Raw genomic sequence first — 21,745 nt, forward strand, 5'->3', positions numbered from 1 at the left:
GAGAGAGAGAGAAAATGTTGGAATGCTTGCATTTGGCTTTTAACAGACATACACTGTCTAGCGATTCTCTGTCGCTTCAGCTTGTCTCGGCCGGTCTATTTGCCCGCTGAGGGTTCAGGTGTGTGTGTGTTATGGTGTGTGTGAGAGACAGGCCTTTCTCACGGGCACTTCAGGGTGATATGGGATTCAAGCCTGCAACCTTCTGATTCCAAGGCCAACTTGCTAACCATTAGACTATGGCTGCTCATGTTTTGGGGCAGAGGCGCGTGACCAGAGGAGGTCGGAGTCAGGAGAGGAGAGTGCTGAGACTCTTGAGGAGGCCTTCCACAAGATCCAGAGTGTGACTGGAGAGGATGACCTGGACGTGCTGGTGACAAAGTTCATTCAAGGTCAGGGTCACATGAGTATTACTTCTATCACAGTTACTATTTTTGTTTCAAACTTTTGCACTATTTTTTAGGTTGCATGTTTTTTTTTTATAGCGAGAGCTCTTTTCCAAAACACTGTATACATACAGGTATCTATATAAAAAAAGGACTTGTTTTTATTATGTGTCTCAGTTAAAGTTTAAGTTAAGTCACTGTTTTGTTGTTTGAATTTGGTAAGCAATAATCAGATTATGTGAACTCAGCCCCATTACATTGCACATTATTTTGGCATGTTGAAAATAACATGTGGCCTGTTGTGAAGAAAATTAACCACTAGGTGGCACCACTGTTATTCCATTCACACCACAATGGGTTACTAACTACAGTATGCATTCCCTCGAAGCAATGTAGTGTTCATAATTAACTGTTCATCTGTTCTTAGTGGAAGACAGGAACTTTGCTCTCTTCAACTATGTGAACGAGCAAAACAACCAGGCTGAATCTCTCAGAGATGAAATTAATCAGGTCGGTCACTACATCACTACGTGCATACTAAGTATTAAGTACTAAATAAGGTCATATGTTATGTGTATGAAATCTCTATTAGACTTTGTAATGAAATTTATCTTTGGGTTGTTCATTGCCACAACAAAATCATGTAATATGGTGTTTCTCAACGGGGGCTCTACAGTCCCGTAGGGGGCATTAGGGAGGCCTCTGGTGGTGGTGAGAAATAAACGGTTGTGAAAGGGAGGCATTAGTCTATTTTTTGTTTTTTGGGTTGGGGGGGGGTCAGCACTTGGCAGACTTACGAGGTCAGGGGGATGTTTGCTCACTGATGTAATACATTCATACATTTTCATTTCACCATATCATTTAAATTAAATTAGTGTGTGTGTGTGTGTGTGTGTGTGTGTGTGTGTGTGTGTGTGTGTGTGTGTGTCGTGTGTGCGTCTCTGTGTCAGACCCAGGAGGAGCTGCGTCTGTTTGGGGTGGCGAGTGAGGAGCAGGAGCGTGAGCACCGGGCCTTGCTGAGCCAGCTGGAGGAGCAGCAGAGGGAGGCTCAGTACCAGGCTCAGCAGCACGAGACCCAGGCTGCAGCCATCAGCAAGACCCTCGACCAGATCAAGACCGGTACACAGTAGTGTGGCATTGCATGCACAGCCTACAGCAGGCATACATAAGGCATTCATAACAGACATCAAAACACCAAACACAGCTGACATACTAGACATTGATGACAGTCACATAGTAGATACATACCCACTCAGACATTTACAGACAGCACAGAACACAACATAATGACAGACACTATATACACTCCAAGAGGGTCAGATGCAGGGGGTCACTATGGGATGTTGTTGGTGTGTGTGTGTGTGTGTGAGAGTGTGTGTGTGTGTGTGTGTGTGTGTGTGTGTGTGTGTGAGAGAGAGAGAGAGAGAGGGGGGGAGAGGGAGATAGGGGGGGGGGGTTGGGTTGTCCAGGCCCATCAGTAAGACCCTAAACCTGATCAAGACAGGTAAGTGCCAACCGTGGTTCCCAAACTGGGGTTCCGCACTCTTAACACAGTGAAAGCGTGGAAGGGCCGTTCACTTCCTATCTCGGTGTCCTTGACTGAAACAAGTTGCAAAACTCCACACTTCCGAAACCTTTGCGATCGGCACTACAGTGATTGTTATCAGAAGGCTTGTGCCTACGCATAGACATGGACCCTTAAATTACAAACATTAGCGAACATTGAAAAAAGATCAGACAACGACCGTCGGGTAGCATGCTCATGAAAGCGACAGGGGAGAGTGGAGAAGTTCCGCAAACATGTAGCCTAACGTAAGATGTTTGCTACTGTGCGACAGTACCGCCACTATTTCATGACTGCATACACTTCTTCGTCATGGATAAATGGGCAACAATACTTTTTCCACCCAGGATTGCACTGAAAAGTAGGCTACTGCTGTTTAAAAAAAGGTCATGAGTGTGCAGCACCGACGCCTGCGTGTATGTGTGAGGGAGGGGAGGAGAGACACGGAACAGCTGAGATGAGGGTCGCGACTTCCGAAATAGCAGGCAATTCTTTTTCAATGTTTCAGTGACATATTAACAAAAATGCTTCGTATTGGTTTTCGTCTCCGGTGGTATTGTAGTCACATTTTTATTTTTTTGACGAAAATATAAATCAATAAACTCCACAGAATGTTGAAATTTTGCGGGAAAAATGCGGCTTTACAGGAATTACGCGGCATCGTGAAATTATGCGGAATATCGTTGAATTTGCATGAATCCACGCGATCGCTGAATCGCGAAAAACTGGAGGGACTGTGTAATGACTGATTTACCTGGCTAGCTACTACTAGGCCCCAGGTGTGAATGGCCATTCATGCTGTCTATTGTCTTTTAAAATGGCGTTTGTCTTGCATTTAATCTCATGTAATACTTGACCAAAAAGAAACTGATGTTGTACCATCTAATTATGCCCCAACTTTTAGAAGTAGGCTACTAGTGGAATATTACGTTTTACATAGCCAGCTGGTTAGCTTTGTGATTCATTCTAGGGACTGGGCTCAACTGAATGAGTTAGTTCGCCCCCTGTTGTCACGGAGGTGAATTGACGTCATTAAATTCTCAGGGGGGAAAAAAACACCACGCCCTTTCCTCTATGCGCACGCAGGGCGACTATGAGGAATACACATCCCGCTGACAGTACGTCCATGCTGTACCCCAAGTCAGCACAGCATGACTATGTATCAGGCTTTACTGCAATAAAGTCTTGCGAATCCATGTAACCATGCACACAACCATGTCAACGAGAGCGTGTATGCCATCACAACTTTGCATCAAGCAAATAATATGCAACAGCTTGCAATACGAGCACGAGAGAGAGAGAGAGAGAGAGAGAGAGAGAGAGAGAGAGAGAGAGACGCGTCTTCCAACAGGTGACATTGTAACGCTTGCATACAGCCTGGCTACTGTAGGCTACCCCGCGACGCTCTTCATTAGGTCTAGTGGTTGGCTATACCCACAAGTATTTTTTCATAAAGCGCTGTCCCGTTTTCCCCCGAAGTCGTTCTAAAATATCGACAGAGATTATGAGTGTCGCGGCCATGATTTGTTTTTACACATTGGACGCACTGGCTAATAAGACGCTCTGACAGCTTTTGACAATATTTTATTATTCTATTATATAGGAAGTGTGTTTCTGAATCTCTCTCTCTTTTGTCTTAAGCCTGCTTAGACTGATTGTGGTTTTCAGTTACCAAAAAAACCCAGAAAGGGATGCAAAATCTTTGCAAAAAATGAGAAAATGCCGCAAAATCTTTGCAAAAAATGAGAAAATGCCGCCACAAAATCAGGCATTTTGACCGCAAAAATCACAAAATCCCAGTGCAAAATCCTGGAGGGACTGATTACAAACTCAAAGCTAGTTGACTAGCCACCTGAAACGTAATTCTACCACTAACAAAGAGGCTTCTTGCTATTAATTTAAAAAGTTGTGGCGTAATTAGACATGAATGATCGCATACAAGATTCTTTCTTTATTCATTTTACAGTCCAGGTGATTAAAATGCCAAACAAAAGCCGTGTTTAAATACAATACATCTAATGACCATATTAACAGCTAGCTTAGCAACTGTCAGCCAAACCCATTCAAACTCTACAGGACATTAGCGAACCCTGTTTTAGAAGCTAGCTAGCCACACTACAAATCAACAAAGAGGCTTCTTGCTATTAATTTAAAAAGTTGTGGCGTAATTAGACATGAATGATAGCATACAAGATTCTCTCTTTATTCATGTTTTACAGTTGAGGTGGTTAAATGAAACAAAAGCCATTTTTAAATACAATAGATAGCCTATCTAATTAACAGCTAGCTTAGCAACTGTCAGCCAAACCCATTCAAACTCTACAGGACATTAGCGAACCCTGTTTTAGAAGCTAGCTGCCACACTACAAATCAACAAAGAGGCTTATTGCTATTAATTTTAAAAGTTGTGGCGTAATTAGACATGAATGATAGCATACAAGATTCTCTCTTTATTCATGTTTTACAGTTGAGGTGGTTAAATGAAACAAAAGCCATTTTTAAATACAATAGATGGCCTATCTAATTAACAGCTAGCTTAGCAACTGTCAGCCAAACCCATTCAAACTCTACAGGACATTAGCGAACCCTGTTTTAATGAGCTAGCTGCCACACTACAAAAGAACAAAGAGGCTTGCTACTACCACACTACAAACATATCATTTTCATGATGGCCTTTTATGGATATTTCTAATTGATTTTTTGGAAGTTGTACTACTGAAATAAAAAACAGTTTCTCTTCTCCCTGTCAAGTAAACTCCAGTGATTTCCTGCCAAGTCAACTGCATCGTGTTTTTCGTTTTCCTTCAAACCTCTGCGGTAGGGTAGAAGAATAGAACACAACTGACCTATCAGGGCTGAGTTCCCCCCGGACTGCCGTAAGCGCATTGACCAATCACCGTCTTCAAGCATAGCTCAGCTCACGGACATTTCAGCCTGGGAGAAACATGCGTGTACTGCAGCCAGGGGTCGTTTTGTCGCTGCACAGGGGGGCGCGGTGGCTGCTTCTCTGTGCAGAACCTCCGTGAACGCGCGACTCTGAATCCCCCTTTAGAGCGGTCACAGAGGTACTGAAGGGGCCGTCGCGAACAGAAGGGACTGTTTGCATAAAACTTGAATATATGCTTGCTTTTATAACCTTTCCATACATTGTTAGTAACAATATTAACTTCAATGAGTAATAGATTTGTTTATTTACCTTTACTGTGATTTAGCACATTAAAGTTTATCAAAAATATGTTTTACCATTAGCAAAATGGGAGGTGGGGGGTCCCAAAAATATTCTTAGGTCCAAAAAGGGGTCCCAGCTGAAAAAGTTTGAGAACCGTTGGGTTAGAACTAGTGGAACATGGCATGCAGGGCAATTCAGGTTATGCATGTTTGCCACTGGACAGTCAGACAGTCATTCAACATTTCTATTAGCCACAGTTTTGTTGTCAGTTTTGTTTCTTTTTTGACCATGGTACAGCTAAAGTCAGATGAAGTGCTATTACCTCAGCTTCCTACATGAAAATAAATTAGCCCAGAAGACTAGAGGACATAGGCCCGAGCTCTCAGCAAGATCCTGGACCAGATCAAAAATGGTTAGCGTGACATGGCATTGCATAACAGCATGGCGCGACTCATAGAACACATACAGGCCATGATAACGCACACACACATACACACACACACGCGCGGGCAGGGCAAGACCTCTCGCGCATACACACACACACATAGAGGCCAAGACAGCACAGACCTTTCCAGATTCACATTTGTGTCTTACTGTGCAGATAATTACTAGTTTGACCTTGCCATTGTGTGTGTGTGTGCGTGTGTGCGTCTGTCAGTGCCTCTGATTACTTTTTTCAGTTCCAATTGCAGGCGAGATGATTTTGTTACAACACAATTATAACCATGCTGTTTAATACCGTATTATCATTTTTACATTTTATGAAAGTATTTACTTACAAAAATGAGTGAACCACCTTACACAGTGAATTTCACTTAGACAGTTGGACCAAAAGAGTGGTACATTTTAGTGTCTAAAAAGGTTTTCAATTAACACTGCTCAATTTGCTGTGTATCTTTGTTGTAATCACAATTTTGGACAGCCTATTCCAGAAGGACTTTTCATACCCTACTCATGTCAACTACGTCCGTATTTCCATCTGTACGTTCTACTGAAAAATGAGAAAATGTCGCACTATGCATAGGTTTCTTTATTATTACTATTACTATAATAAAGAAACCTATGCATGGTGCAACCTTTTCTCATTTTTCAGTTTTACAACATTTTGGTCAGCACTCTTAAAAGAAGAAAAACTTGTTGGGTGAAGGCTGCTCCAAACTTTATGAACATCCGTATGTTCTACCCAATAATATCTGTACTATTCTACATCCTTAAAGGAACAGTCCCTCTTTTTCAGGAAATTGCTTATATTTAGTTAAGCCCTGGTGATATATGACAGTATAGGATTTTTTTTCTCTATGTGTTTGCAATGCCTAGTTTGAAAGCAGAGCCATATGAAGCGCAGTAATGGAAATCTATAGTACCAGATAAAACATCATCAAATGTACTTATAAACCACTTTAAAATGAATGTAAAACAGCTATTTAATTTTGTCCAGTGAACACTTGTGGCTTGATACTATTGGTGCCATTTACATCCAGTGATTGTGCTCAGCTATGCTAATAATGTCAATCTAAGCACTGAACATACTGAGAAGAAAATCATACGCACATTCTTGTGTATTTCTTGGAAATACTGAAAAGATGTGAAAATCAAAAAAGGGTGGACTGTTCCTTTAAACTCTTAAAACAAGGCCCTGTTATACAGTATATCACTGAAGTGAATACACTCCTCGCAGTTTTTGCAGATTTTTGAGTATATCTTTTCATAGGAAAGCATTACAGAAATTTCACTTTGACACAATGATTAGTGACCTTTTAACAACTTATTTAACCGCTTAAATTTCTTGTTCACTCGGAAAAAAACAAAATACAGCCATTAATGTTTGAACATGTACTCACAAAAGTGAGTACACCCCAGATGAAAATCCGATAGAGAAGGGGCTGTTTTGGCTCGAATCGTCTCGAAATGAAACGAAATGAAAAGGGATGAAAAGGGAGGTCTTCAGTGTGCATTTCAAACTTTCTTTACATTGAACTTTTACATTTTGAGTCTGCATGATAAATAGATTGGTGTGAGATTTGAATGCAATCCTATGGAGAATATCATGATCTGCTTCAGTAGTCACAGTGCATGTTGACATGCATGTTTCTTTTAGGTGTATTTCAGATTACCAATGTTGACAGCATCCATGCATCCCCAAACCATGTCAGTCCCACTACCATGCTTGGCTTTTGATAGGATACACTTAAAAAAAAAAAAAAAACTCACTTGTTTACCACCACACATGCTTGACACCATCTAAAGTATATTTGTTTATCTTGGTCTCTTCAGATCACACGACATGGTTCCAGTGATCCATATCCTTGGTCTGTTCATCTCTCTTGAGACCAAGATAAACAAATTTGCTTTAGATGGTGTCAAGCATGTGTGGTGGTAAACAAGTGAGTTTTACAAAAGAAATGTATCCTCTCAATAGCCAAGCATGGTAGTGGGACTGACATGGTTTGGGGATGCATGAATGCTGTCAACATTGGCAATCTGAAATACACCTAAAAGAAACATGCATGTCAACATGCACTGTGACTACTGAAGCAGATCATGATATTCTCCATAGGATTGCATTCAAATCTCACACCAATCTATTTAAGACAGATGCAGACTCAAAATGTAAAAGTTCAATGCAAAGAAAGGTTGAAACGCACACTGATGACCTCCCTTTTCCTTCCGTTTAATTTCATTTCATTTCGAGATGATTCGAGCCAAAACAGCCCCTTCTCTATCGGATTTTCATCTGGGGTGTACTCACTTTTGTGAGTACATGTTCAAACATTAATGGCTGTATTTTGTTTTTTTCTGAGTGAACAAGAAATTTAAGCGGTTAAATAAGTTGTTAAAAGGTCACTAATCATTGTGTCAAAGTGACATTTCTGTAATGCTTTCCTATGAAAAGATATGCTCAGAAATCTGCAAAAACTGTGAGGGGTGTATTCACTTTCGTGATATACTGTAAATAAGATGTTACCAGAATGGCAGTGACCAAGTCATGGTGTGTTTCTCAAGGCTCTGTGGAATGCCATAGTAGTGTAGAACTAATTGTAGTTTCGTTTTTTCAATGACTTATACAGCGTTCCACTGGCAAAGGCTACAGTAGGAAAACACTTCGCACTCCACACATACTTAACCACACATGGGCTATCAATCTGCCTTCATCCTTATTCTAATGATAATTTTGTGTGTCAGGAGTGAACGCCTTGTTCCAGAAGGTGGAGTGTGACCGTGGGGTGCTGGAGGAGCTCCTGGGCTCGTCGTCGGCCATCAGGGAGAGCAACATCATGACCTACCTGGGGCAGGTGGAGCACAGGGCCAACGAGCTGCTCACCCTGCAGGCCTTCAGCAACTCCAAGGTCAGCCAGGGACAATGTGCCATTCATTTAATGTATTCTATTGCTCTGTCCACCAGAAGTCATATTGTTCCATTTGGCTTAGTAGAATACCATGAGTGTCACTTCCCCTTCGACATCAAATGAAGGAATTAAAATGAATTACAAAATGAATCCAGAAAATTGCACTCAACTTATTTTATTTATTTATGTATTTATTAATGTATGTGTGTATTTATTTTAGGATTTGGAGCAAGAGTATAACCCGAAGGAGGTGGCTCAGGTTCTGCTGGGTCAGAACCCAGAACTGCAGAAGCAAAGTGTCTCCATCATGCCGCCAGTAACCGGGTATGTTCTGCCAGGAGAAAAAATCAGAAGGAAAAAAAGCAATTCTGTGCCAGTTCGGGAGGAAAACAGTCTTGTTTGTGCCGCTTTGGCCTGTGTGAACGGTTTTAAGATAGAAATGATATTGCATATGCAGAGATTTTAATCAGGAATGCATGCATTGGTTTTCAGTTAGGCAGACATGTCACTCTGCAAAAGTAAGTTCAGGGACTCAACATTTTACGTTTTGACAGTTTTACTTTTATTTATCATGCTACGCTATCCTTGTCACGCATGCCCATGTCTTTCTTGCTGGGAAATTTTTAGATACTTCTTCAGTGCATGTGTCAAAGATTGAAATAACTTTGCATATGCCCACATTTTAATCAGGAATGTGTGCGTTGCTTTTCAGTTCATCTTTTCAGTCTGGAAAAGTCACTTCAGGGATTCAACATTTAACATTTTGACAGTTTTATTGTCATGTATCATGATACACTATCCCTGTGAAGCCCAATGAATGCTCGGGGCGCCCATGCCCATGTGTTGCTTGTTCCAGATTCTGAGTCACTTTTTTGGGCACTCATGCGCACTTCAAGGACTGCTGAGAGAGTTGAGATGTCTGTAATATACAGTAGAACTACAAAGTGTGTGTCTGTGAAGATTCTTATTTGTTCAGGTTATCATAGTCCAGATGATTTAGCTATAGGGAGCAGGGTTTTTGAAGATGTTTGGTGTTCTAATTCTGATGGGGGAGTCAGAACTTCAGAGGGTATTTATCAGTGGAGAGCAAAGGTGTCAAAAGTAAAAGTAGAAAAAAAAGAAACACTGTTTTCTTCCAACACAGTTAACTTACTTGAGTAACCAGACGACCTGTGTACTGACTCTGCACTAGTTGGATCAAGTTTGTGGTGGGTCTTTGTAAGATGCTCAGTGGTTTTCAGTAACAACACTGTCTATGGATAAATGAGTAAATGGTGTAACAGCTATGTAATATTGTGTGCTAGAGTACTTACACCATGAATTTACTTTCACTTTTACTTTTGAGGACCTCTGATGAAGAGTTTGACTTGTAGTTCAACTCTTTTCCACAAGACAAGGATCACACACCGATGTGTGAAATGGCCTGACAGTTGTTGAGGTGCTCACAAAGTGTGTGTATCTGTACTGTTTCTCAGAGATGACTATGACACAGAGGATTCTCCACTTACCGATGAAGAGGAGAGGCCTTTGACCCAGGAAGAACTTCGCCAGCGCATTCTGAAAGGGGTGAGGAAGAAGTAATGTACCACACACACACACACACACACACCTCATCAAAGACCCAACAACGAAATGAGAAAATTATTATTATAATGTTGATATACCGGTAAGTTCTGCTGTTGTGGGCTGTGGGCATTTTAGAGGTGAGCACGGATTGTGCTTTATTAAAAAAGAACACACACTACACCCATCTTCCACCCACTTACCAAAGAAATCTCAATGTTTACTGTACGTTCTGCTAGTCACATTCCATTCTTGTTGTTGTGGGTTGTGGCCATTTTGAAGCGGGTGAGCCGTGTGAATCTCGCTCAGCAGATAAGGAAAGCACAGTCCCATAACCTTCTCCTCCTCATACTAAGGAAACTAACTCACAAATGTTATGAAGTTGATATTTGAAGCTCAGCTGCTCAAATGTTCTTGTCGCTGTGGACTAGGCCTTTCGAGAGGGGGTCTGTTCAGCAGACAGAACTTGCACATACTTTTTAGTCCCACAACCTCATCTAGGACCTACTAAGGAAATCTCAGTAATATGGTTGTTGACATAAGTTGTAGTGCTTAGGCGGCCATGTTTGTTGCTGTGGGCTGTTTTCCATGACGCCACTGCTGTGTTGTGTTGTGTCTGTGTCTTAAGGTTCTGCGCAGGGAGGGGGGCCAGCGCAGCAGTGGCGGGGGAGGAGGAGGAGGAGGAGGTGGAGGGGGGAGGGATACCAAGACCTCCCGGATCAGCACCGGGCCCAGCAGTCGCCTGCGGGTCATCTCCGAATCCTAGAGCCTGGGATGATTCTTGAAACGTAGTATCTTGCCGTCCGTGCATGCGGTCAGTACCGGCAGTCGTTATTCTTGAAGAGTCTAAGGTCAGCCAACTCTTATTATGGAACCAGGATCTTTTTTTTTTTGGCGGGAGACCAAAGACTTAGACAGACTGATGCCCAAAAATGTATTCCCAATCCACTGAGGACAATAGGATCATGGTCTTTTGTGCCGCACGGCAGGACCACATTTTTAAAACGTTTGGAGCGTTTCATCTTTTCTTTCTTTTGTTCCAAATACGTTTCTCTGGTTCATCAACTTGTAACAGAGGGATAGATATCGAATTACCTTTGCCTACCAGCATAGGCTGTACCTCTCTATATTCAAAAAAATGGCAATTTTGCTTCCAACCTGTAGGGTGTCAACCAGGATGAAAACTACTTAGTGTTGCTTTAAAGACATCTGTTAAATATTTTAAAGGGTAAATGACTGCATCTCCTAACCACACCAACGTGACGTTTGTTTTGAAAAACTTTTTATACATAATTTTGGGGAGCCCGGTGAATAGATTTAGAAAGTTTACAATGTTAGTTTGAACCCACCTCACCATGTTTGAGATGATCTTAACTGTAGCTAATGTGAAACTTGAATAAATCATCTCCTCGAATAAATCATCAACTCACCTCAATCCATCAATGTTGTCTATCTGTCAGAATTAATGTTTTTGATGTCTATCATTGACCAATCTTTGGAAATTACGAACATCAGCTGTTGTTCAGCAATGAGTAAATTAAAGATTAGGGCAATCATCAAACACAAAGTCCTTTGTTCAGTAAGTCAGCATCTGGTCTTTTGATGTCTTTTTTTTGCCATCTGGCATACGCTTACATGTGTATTAAACACAGTCAGTGTGTGTAGCCCGTCGTCACGGCTATGCTGCAATTCATCTGTAGAGGGCAGCATAACCCAACCGAATGTAATCATCTTTATCAACAAAAAGCCCCTAAATTCTTGGTAACTGGATGTATCATGTTTTCGTCTCTGATGTTTTTAGCAGAGCAAGGGTTTTACAGTAGTCATAACTGTTTTCAGACAGTCATACTCTTTTTTTCACATTTGATTCAGACATGTTTTGTTTGACTTAACTGACTGATCCCTCATGCATACACCAGATATGTACACCAGAATTACCTGGAACCATCAGGTTACTCAAATGCAGATGCTCTTCAGCTGAAATGATTCAGCTTCAGTATGAATAAAAAAGCAGAGACTTTGCACATGGCCAATGCTCATTTTCATACTGTTGCTTACCAGCACAGGCCAAACTGAAACAATACTGTTGTGAATATGGCCGTTTTTTATAACAAGTCAGTAGTTTGGGAAAAAAGAGAAGAAAACTGTCCATATTTATGTGGTGTCACAGTAGTTGTAGTTGTAACCGTGTGTGCTTCAGTAGACAAAGGAACTCGAACCTCGTGGGAGAAAAGCTGTGAGGCAGGCTATTATGAATCAGGAAGTTGTTAGTGTTTCTTTCATTTTCTCTCTCTCTCCCCCACCTCTCCCTCTCTCTCTCTCTCTCTCTCTCTCTCTCTCTCTCTCTCTCTCTCTCTCTCTCTCTCTCATACACATCCTCTGTGTCTTCATAATTCACACAATCAATATGGGGGGGATGACACAGAATGTGACTGTTTAAATGGGGAAGCGAAACTCCATTGATGGTTGTACGCATAGAGAGAGAGAAAAACTGTTTCTAAAAACAGATTATGACAAAATGGGAGGAGTGAGAGTGAGAGTCGCTCTTTGAAATTTGACCCTCGTATAACCCCCACCACCACACCACTTTACAGCGGCAGAAGGTTCCTCCTGCGAGCAGGGCCCTCGCTCTGCGCGTCGCCATAGCAACCGGGCCTTTTTAATCACAACACAGCTTCATTTCCTCATCCTGACAACGGCGGCAGGCAAGGCCAGGCAAGGCTAGGCAAGGCAAGGCAAGGCAGCTAGCACCAGAAATGTTGCCCACGCCGTGTAGGCTAGTCTCCCAGACTCACCCTAACCAAGGTTGCACCTCCTTTTCTCGTACACACTAACTCACTCGCTCACACACCCTCCCCTTCCCGGCCCTCATTATCTTCTCTCTGTCTCTCTCTCTCTCACTCCCACACTCTCTCTTCTGCTCGCTCAGTCTGTTTTGTCTTTGTCTCTCTGCCTCTCTTTCACTCTGTCTCTCTTTCTCTGTCTCTCTCTGTCTGCATTTGCTTCTTTCTTTCTTTCTTTCTTTCTTTCTTTCTTTCTTTCTTTCTTTCTTTCTTTCTTTCTTTCTTTCTTTCTTTCTTTCTTTCTTTCCACTCTGTCTCTCTATGCATCTATTTCCCTCTCTTTCTAAAGTATCTCCTGCTGTTTGGGTCTCTTATTTCTTGTCTTTCTTCCCCTCTCCACTCATTCCTCTCTGTCTCTTTCTTTGTTGACTCTCCTTTTCTCAAATGTCTCTCCTTCCCTCTGTCTTTCATTCATTGGTCTCTTTGCACCCCCCCCCCCCCCCCCCCATAACAGACTGCTTGTCCTTCTGTCTCTCTTGTATACTGTGTTGTTAACCTTTCAAATCTGTCTCACATTCGGCCTTGTTGTTCCTCCCTCTTGCTGTCTCTCTTCCTCTTTCTCTTGCTTTCCCTCCACTACACCCCCTGTCTCCCTCCCTTCCTGCCTTGTCTTCTGTCTAGCTGTCTGTCTTCCCCTCTGCTCTCTGCTCACACCACACACTCCCTGCCCATGCCTGCCTTATTTTCTCAGACCTCAGTATGTCCCTCCCCTTTCACTACCTCATCTCTCTCTCTCTCTCTCTCTCTCTCTCTCTCTCTCTCTCTCTCTCTATCTGTCTCTCTCTCTCTCTCTGTCTCTCTAGTGGAACCTTCTTATCTCCTTCTCAGTTACCTGATTTTTTTTCCTTCTCAAAGCCAAATTTTAGGCCCCATATTCTACTTGTTTTTGTCCCCTGTGTTTTTCGTTGGCTCCCTCGTTTGTTCTTTGTTTGTTTATTTTTTTAGACAGCGTTTACACGGTTTTGTATAATTAGACATGTTTTACGACATTTACACTCTTGGACAAATGTGTTTTCAGCTTGTGGTTGAATTCTTCAACAAGTGCGGATAACTTTCTGTTTTTTTTTTTCTTTTCTGTTCATTTCTGTCCTTGGCTGACATGCGCATTATGCTCGCAGACCCAGACACATGCGCTGCTGAAACATTAACTTTTCGTATCCAGGCATGCGCACACGCACATTTCTACCCACACACTGTTATCTCTCTCACTCTGCAAGTCGGCACATATCCTGTTCATTTGTTCGCTCTCTATCTCAACCGTGCTCTTATCCTCCCTCACACTCTGTATCCGGCGCAGGTCTCTCGCTGACACACTTTTTTTTTCTTTTCTTCCTTTTTTTTGGGCAAGTATCTCATCTCACATTTCCTATTTGTTTCTTTTTCAGTGCATTTTTTCTTCATTTATTAGCCTATTTGCTTTTACTTTTTTTTATCACTGCATACCGGTAAATGCCACGACCCAGTAAAAATCACAGGTCACATTTCTTCTCTTTCTCTCCTCTCTCTCTCTCTCTCTCTCTCTCTCTCTCTCTCTCTCTCTCTCTCTCTCTCTCATATAGCCACAACACTTTGCACACATACACCCTAGCTTATTCACCACACATCACATCTCTTTTTGGCCTCTATATCTCTCTGGCTATTACTCAGTGTGGCTGTCAGAAGGCTTATTTGGACATGTTTTGTGGCTTTCCCCTCCTGCTTCACCTCAGCTCCAGAGTGTGGGCCCTGTAGAGAGTTTATTTACCCAGCCATTCTGCTACCCCTCTTTAACGAGATGTTAGGGGTGGGGGGGGGTCCTGTGGGAGGGGGCTTGTCTTGAGGAGGAGTGGGGGGATGGGGGTGTTGGTCTGGAGTGGGTATGTGTTGTGTTGTGAGTGAGATTTTGAGAAATTCCTTGACCAATCACGGCAGAGTGTTTATTTTCAAACAGGTGGTCAGTCAGAAGGACAAAAAACTCACACAAAAAAATTAGCGAAAGCTACCTAAATATAACCATAAATGCAGAATTCAGCTTTCCGCACATCCATTGTCATCACCAGTTAATGTTTTATTGTGAATTATATACAGAGTTGCTATTATTGGCCGTGAGGCCAGGAGGGTAAACAAAGGCTGGCAAGCTTCTCTTCCTCAGAAACACTTTCCCCTCCCCTTACCGACATCCCTCTCTTTATCCCTGATCTTCACCATGCTGGCTGTTTTCCTCTCTGCCACTAAATGATGGCGGTAACAATATCACTGTCTATATTATAAATGTCATTGGTCGTTGCTAGGCAGGCTCTGTTATCGCGCTTTCTTCATTGCCTGTTTTTCATCATCACTACATCCAAAACATATCAGGGCCTGTGCCCAACGAGCGTGAAAAAAAAATCCAACTGCAGTAACCGGTCAGATCTGTTCTTTCCAAATAATTTGCCCAACTGTAGGATGTTTGTGTGTCCTTTTGTTTGCGGGATGTTTGTTTATTCATGGGGCGTTTGTGTGTCCTGTGATTGCCGGGCCTTGCAAACTTTTGCACAACACAGTTATAAAATGAATTAAATTTAGAAATGTGCGTCCACTTGAGTCAAAAATCCACACTTTCGTCATACGATTCAGGCATGCCTTGGCCTTCGTATAAATATCTTCAAGGATGTCAACATTTAGTTCCGGCTCGATGGCTGAGGTGCTGTGGTTGAGGTTCAGGAAAGGGTTAATTATAGTTTTGCCTGGCTTTTGTGTGCGTTTTAATTTTAACCCACGACGTGCACAGGAAATGTGTCTTTGAGTGATTGTGGGCTGGCTGGCTACCCTGCCCCTCCTGTTGCAAACCAACCCTCTCTCTCCAAGGGCCTGCTACGCTTTCCCAGGCCAGCTGCGCCTCGAGGGCAGTTGATTTCACCTCACATAGCCCTCCCCATGTCATCTCAGGTTTTTTTTTTATTCTTCCACTCTAAACGTTTCTTTCACAACCCCCCACCCGCCGGTCTGCCCTCCCTCTCTCTCTATTTTGCTTGCTTGCTTGCTCCCCACACGGCTTGTGCATGTGTCCTCTCACTCACTCACTCACGCTAGGTCTTCCTCCTCTCTGGCTGGGGCCTTCTCCTCATCTCTTCCCTCCCCCACCTTGTCTTTCTTCTTCTTCTTCTTCTTCTTCTGTGTGTGTGTGTGTGTGTGTGTCTCTCTCTCTCTCTCCCACTCTCTCTCTCTCTCTCTCTCTCTCTCTCTCTCTCTCTCTCTCTCTCTCTCTGGTTTCTGCTCAGCTTGCTGTGTGCAGATGGCTCTTTGTTGGTCCCTCACAATGGCGGTGTGAAGTCAGCCTTGCCTCGCCACAGAAGCAGACAAACACCACACACCACACACACACGCTTCCAGTTCCACTACTGCAGACACCAAATGCTTGATCTCATTCAGCTGTCTGGAGGTGGATCTCTGCCATGCATGATGCATCATCCACGCCACAACTGGCCCGGGTCTGGCTGACTCCCAGCAGCGCCACTTTGCTGCTGTCTGACTATGCTAACAGTGTTCTGTCATACGTAACTCTGTCTGTGTGCACGTATGTGTTTGAATGGGGTTCTTTTTTAAGTATTTTTGGGGGGCTTTAAGCCTTTGTTAGTTTTCATGAAATAGGGCAGTGAAGATTGTGACAGGACACAAGTTGAGAGAGAGAGACTGGGAAGTGTCTGCAAAGGACCCGAGCCGGAATCAAACCTGGGTAGACCACGTAATAGACGAGTACCCTACTGTTAGCACCACGGTAGGGCCGTGTGTGAATGGTTCTGAGGCCCATTCAAATCAAATGGCATACGTCTAACATAATTACAGATTTCCTCATATCTTTAGAATGTGTATAAAATATGGGTCTGGACTCACTCAACCCATAATTTTACTTGTCTTCATTTCCACAGTCCTATCTGCATCAGAATGCTTGATTATGTGGCTGTGTCTTACTGAGAGACATTAGGGGTTTTTCGTGGTTGCAGGGGGGGGGGGACTGGAATATTGAGAAATTGCTTCATTGCTACAATGAAATGTGTGGGCTAATTCATCATAGCAAGACGATGAAGGTTATGTGGTTTATTGTAATCGAGAAGATTGAGAAATGCAGATTTGCGAGATGGGGTTGGGGTTGGGGGCATCAGATGGAGCGCCTCTCTCTCTCTCTCTCTCTCTCTCTCTCTCTCTCTCTCTCTCTCTCTCTCTCTCTCTCTCTCTCTCTCTCTCACTAGCTGAGGGAAATGGTAATTTGCCATCTGGATTACTGGGCTGTCTGCTAATTCCCTTGTGCAAACCCATCAGCTTCCTGGAGTGAAAGCTATCAGACTGCAATCAGTGCGGCCTCCAGCACCATCCACCAGCATCTCAGCATTCAAGTCCAACCCCTTTCAAAACACACACGCACGCACGCGCGCGCTCGGGCGTGCAACCCACACACTTCACATGAAATGAAATGAATGAAATAATCTGTTGGCGTGACGCTGGCTACGTCAAACGCCCGACCTACAGGGAATGATATAATTCAAGGCTTTCTTTTTTTTAATGCCCACAGAAACCCCATTCTTCATAAAGAGTTGTTTTTGTTCTTTCTTCTGGCGTTAATCCCCCTGCTGCTGTTAGTAGGCAATGGAAGTGTGGAAAACTGGATTTAACTCAGCTGTGTGTTGAAAGAGACTTTCCCCCTCCTTTTTTATAGAAAATCAAGTGAGTGATCAAACATTGGTTCCTGTAACTGAAACGGCAACTAAAAGAGAGGTGTGACAGGGAAAATGCCAGGTCTGCACTGAAATAAAATTTTTGCACATTTTTTTTTTTTTGTTGTATTTCAAAGGCTCAGGGAACAATGTCTTTGTTTTTGGTCTGTATTTAATTTGGTGAAAGCTGCCCCTCTCTCTGTTTCCTTTCATGGTATACAGAACAGGGACTCCCTAGAGTTCTTTGCATTTTAAGGTCCAAATTACACTATTTTTTTGGCAGTCAGGGCAGGCGCATGTTGGGTCCTGCAGGGCCTTGAAACTAAAGCTTGTCAGAGGGAGACAGGCAGCATAAAGAAAAATACAATTATGGCCAGTGGGAGGGTCTAGAGGTGAGATCAGAGCAACAAGTTACGCAGACTGGCTCTCTCACTCCTACTGCACAGGTAAAGGAGCGAGAGAGAGAGAGAGAGAGAGAGAGAGAGAGAGAGAGAGAGAGAGAGAGAGAGGGTGGGCATAACTTGCAGAGGACCCTCCCTGCAGCAAAGGAGTGGAAATTTCCATCGAGAAGAGAGAGGGGGTCATGTAGCAAGGATTACTAGTCACTCAAATGCAGGAGTATTTGTCAGACACAGACCAGGGCATCTCTCTTTCTTTCAGGTTCATCTTCTTGGGTTTCGTGTTTCATCTCTTTCTCTCTCTCTCTCTCTCTCTCTCTCTCTCTCTCTCTCTCTCTCTCTCTCGCTCTCTCTCGCTCTCTCTCTCTCTCTGTGTTTCATCATTCACTAATTTGTTTGCAAAATTGCCCTGGGATGATGTTTCCTAGCAACATCATGCATCAATATTGGTATAACACTTGCCTGCACCTCAGTCAAAAGTTACACGAGGTCACACCTCCATTCCAACTCCACTAATTGCTGCTAGAATGCATTCAAATCATGTGCAACACCTTGCAGGTCAGTCAGGGTCTGTACAGTCAAAGTCTGGAAAGGGGCCAGTGTTGGAATGGCATTACACTGCTTACGGTGTTACACTAAAGCCCCACGCTGGGTCATTGTCATGCGCTGCTTCCTGAGTCGTGCCCATTGTCATGTGTGTGTGTTGTGTGAAGCGGTGGTACAGTAGATTAGATTTCTTGAATGGGATTGGCTTTTACAATCTGGATTATGGGTGGTTCGCTCAGGTCCATGAGAAACCTATTCATGCCATGCAGACCCCTACTGTTGGGAACAAAAGGGCACAGTGAGCCTGCTGAGAACTCCCCCCTGATTTCTTCCAATTACGGTGACCCCCTTTTCCGCCTAATCCTGACCTTTGATCTAAACCAATCCCGACTCATTCTTGTTCCAAACCCCAACATTCCACAGGTCAGGTTACACTCCTTTGTCTCCCGCAAATCAGGTGTTATGTGTTTGAGTGACTTCCTACCCCCTGCAGACCCTTCTTGGCTCTGCATGTCATTGAGCCTTCTTCAGGTAAAGCTTTGGGTTTTTGCATAATAATAATGGTATTTTTTTTTCACTTTTTGCGCACTGTATATGCACAAAGCTCCTACCACTAGATAATTTCTTTATTGCAAGAACATGATTGCCTTGGACCATATTTCTGGGAAGGAACACACATGTACTAATGAAAAGGAAAAATAAATATTTGCAGAATTTACGCCATTACGTCCACTACTTTGTAGCATTTACGGAGTAATAATGTTAACCTCCTGTCATTCTTTTCCTTGAACTAATCCATTCATCCATTTGCAAAAGCTCTCTACAATCAAATTACCCTCTCCAACCAACCAGAGGGCCATTTTTGGACGACTTCCAATAACCATGGAAACAAATGGAGGTAGTATAGGTTCTGTGTAGAGAGCAGTTCTGGGCACAGGAAATGACCTCACAAAGGCAAAGACTGCCTCCACTCTCTCCCTCTCTCCGATTGCACTCATTTTCCAGTTGCCGGGAGTGAGTAATCCTTGGACAAGATGCATGTTTTTTTTTTTTTTCGTCATGCTGGTCTTGGTCTCTGAAAGCTACTTGTCTGGATCTGAGCTTGTAGGCATGGCGGTGGCCTCCTGGTGGAGACTGGGGACTGCGAGAGACGACTCTGTGGTCTGCACATGGACCTAATTTGCTAAATGAAAGGGCCCCTCTGTATACGGGGTTCCTGTCCATTTGTGTCTAAATGAAAACAGAAGTTTTAAGAGATTTCATTTATCTTCTGCTCTACGCTGTTACTCCTCTCCTTACGAGAATGAGAACACATATGCACATGCTCGCACATACACACGTGCATTTACAAGTATACATTTTCCACACACTTTCTTTCAATTCTTTCTTTCATTCTCTCTCTCTCTCGCTCTGTCTCTCCCCATCCGTCTTTCCCTCCCTCTCTTACCACACCAACACCCCTGCAAACACTAAACCGCAAGAGCCCAATACTGTGAACTCATCACGTCCTGTTATCTCTTATGTAATTAGAGTGACTCTTCACAACTCCTAATTACATATGGTGGAAACTTAAATGTGATTACTACTTCGTTTGGGAACTTCAATGGACTAGACTGGTTTAATCATGGTTGTAGTTTAAGCGTAAAATGAAAATTTCCACCAAGTGCACAGGCTTCACTCGTTCTTCTCACAAGAATGATTTGCATTATTCATGAGCCAACCATTTCGATCACATTCTACTCAATTTTACATATCTCTAGTTTTACTCTTCTGAGCATAAATGCAACATGACAAAATAGGTATTATTACACAAATATTACACACTTACAAGATAATGAAGGCCTCAGGCCAACAGAATACAGATTCTGGTTGGATGCTTGGGTTTTTTTCTGGTCTTTCATTTAGTTTAATGTAGCAATTGTAAAACAAATGTACACTATGTGTATCTTCAGTTAAATCATATTCAAAAGTCTGAGTTACTGAAGCAAGCAACAACAACAAAAAACTAAAATAGATGTTCATCCTTATCTTCATTCTGTTCAAACACCTTAATTCAATTGTAAAGCAAATATTCTTTCATCTTCTGTATCTACAAGAAACTGAGTTACTGGACCAAATCTTAGCTGTAAGAAGGTCACATTTCAGTCTACACCACATCCAGGACCACCAGAAAAGCCTTTTGTCACCACAACTTCTTTGTAAATCTACCAAGATGCTTGAAGGAGATAGTTCTTATCTCCTCTCTGTGCACCTGGAGTGACGTGAATGTGAAAGGTTCCAACCCCTGCTGGTTGGGAATGCGAGGCTGCAGAGTGTCAATGCAAAGCACCTCCATTTTGATGCCCCAACATAGATTGTAGATCACTGATAACTTTTTTTGTAACATCCAACCCAGGCCCACTCCCCTACTCTAGCAATCATTGTGCAGATTCCTAAAAACATTACCGGGATGTATACTGTACGTGTATTCCTTGTAAGATAACCATCGGGCACTGTACTGTATACGCAGACAGGGGCGTATAGTAGGAAATGGAAAGTAAGGCTGACCTTAAATGGCCTCATCAAGTGGGAACTAGGTTAATCATTACAGCACTGTAACTCTCTTACGGAGAGCTGTTCCCAGGTGGGCACAAATCACATCTGTCACATCCTCACACGGCTTTAACGTCAGGCATGAGTAGAGTAGAGTATCATTTATTAATCCTGAGGGAAATGGAAGTACTTTATCCAAGCTTGTTGCACGGGCAGAATATGTACCTTTTTAATACGGTGTGGGCCACCTTTTGTGGTGGGGTGCAAAATTCTACCCCCATCACATTCAAAAACGTCTTTTTCCAGAGGCTACCAAAAATATCCTTCATGATTCCATGTCTTCTTAGAAGGTAGGTGTTTTTCAAAAACATACTGCCATTGTAACAAGCTTAGGCACAGAGTACAGGGTAGTACTTCAATTTCTTTGTGCAGAGTCAGACAGACCTAGGTTAGAAACATATTTTTCTGCCATGTGACATGATAATGTTATAGGACGCGTAAATATGACCATGTCCACAATAAGTTATTGCCAGGCCTTTGTGATTTTTTTTCGGAGGACCAAATTGTATATGGGGGGTTGGTTGTTATCATGTGCATCAGCTTTGTGCTGAATGAAACAGCTGCCCAGTGTGTCTCCATCTGCGATACAATGGCCTCCACACAACATGGTAATGAAACAGTGGCCTGTAAACAAAGAGCCCAAAGTGGTCCTCTCGGCACGTGTGCCTTC

General features: G+C 42.9%; 1 protein-coding gene across 1 annotated transcript in view; it reads left to right on the top strand.

Annotated features, from left to right (window-relative positions):
• Positions 1-21,745, top strand: part of odad1 (outer dynein arm docking complex subunit 1) — a 35,463-nt gene that overhangs the window by 4,838 nt on the left and 8,880 nt on the right. Inside the window, exons 8-13 of the mRNA XM_063216521.1 lie at positions 261-389; positions 811-893; positions 1,334-1,502; positions 8,300-8,463; positions 8,684-8,787; positions 9,939-10,029. Of these exons, the coding sequence (XP_063072591.1) occupies positions 261-389; positions 811-893; positions 1,334-1,502; positions 8,300-8,463; positions 8,684-8,787; positions 9,939-10,029 (740 nt within the window). The remainder of the gene's footprint in view (positions 1-260; positions 390-810; positions 894-1,333; positions 1,503-8,299; positions 8,464-8,683; positions 8,788-9,938; positions 10,030-21,745) is intronic.

The sequence above is a fragment of the Engraulis encrasicolus genome, chromosome 14 (genome assembly GCF_034702125.1).
Source record: "Engraulis encrasicolus isolate BLACKSEA-1 chromosome 14, IST_EnEncr_1.0, whole genome shotgun sequence".
Classification (NCBI taxonomy): Eukaryota; Metazoa; Chordata; class Actinopteri; order Clupeiformes; family Engraulidae; genus Engraulis; species Engraulis encrasicolus.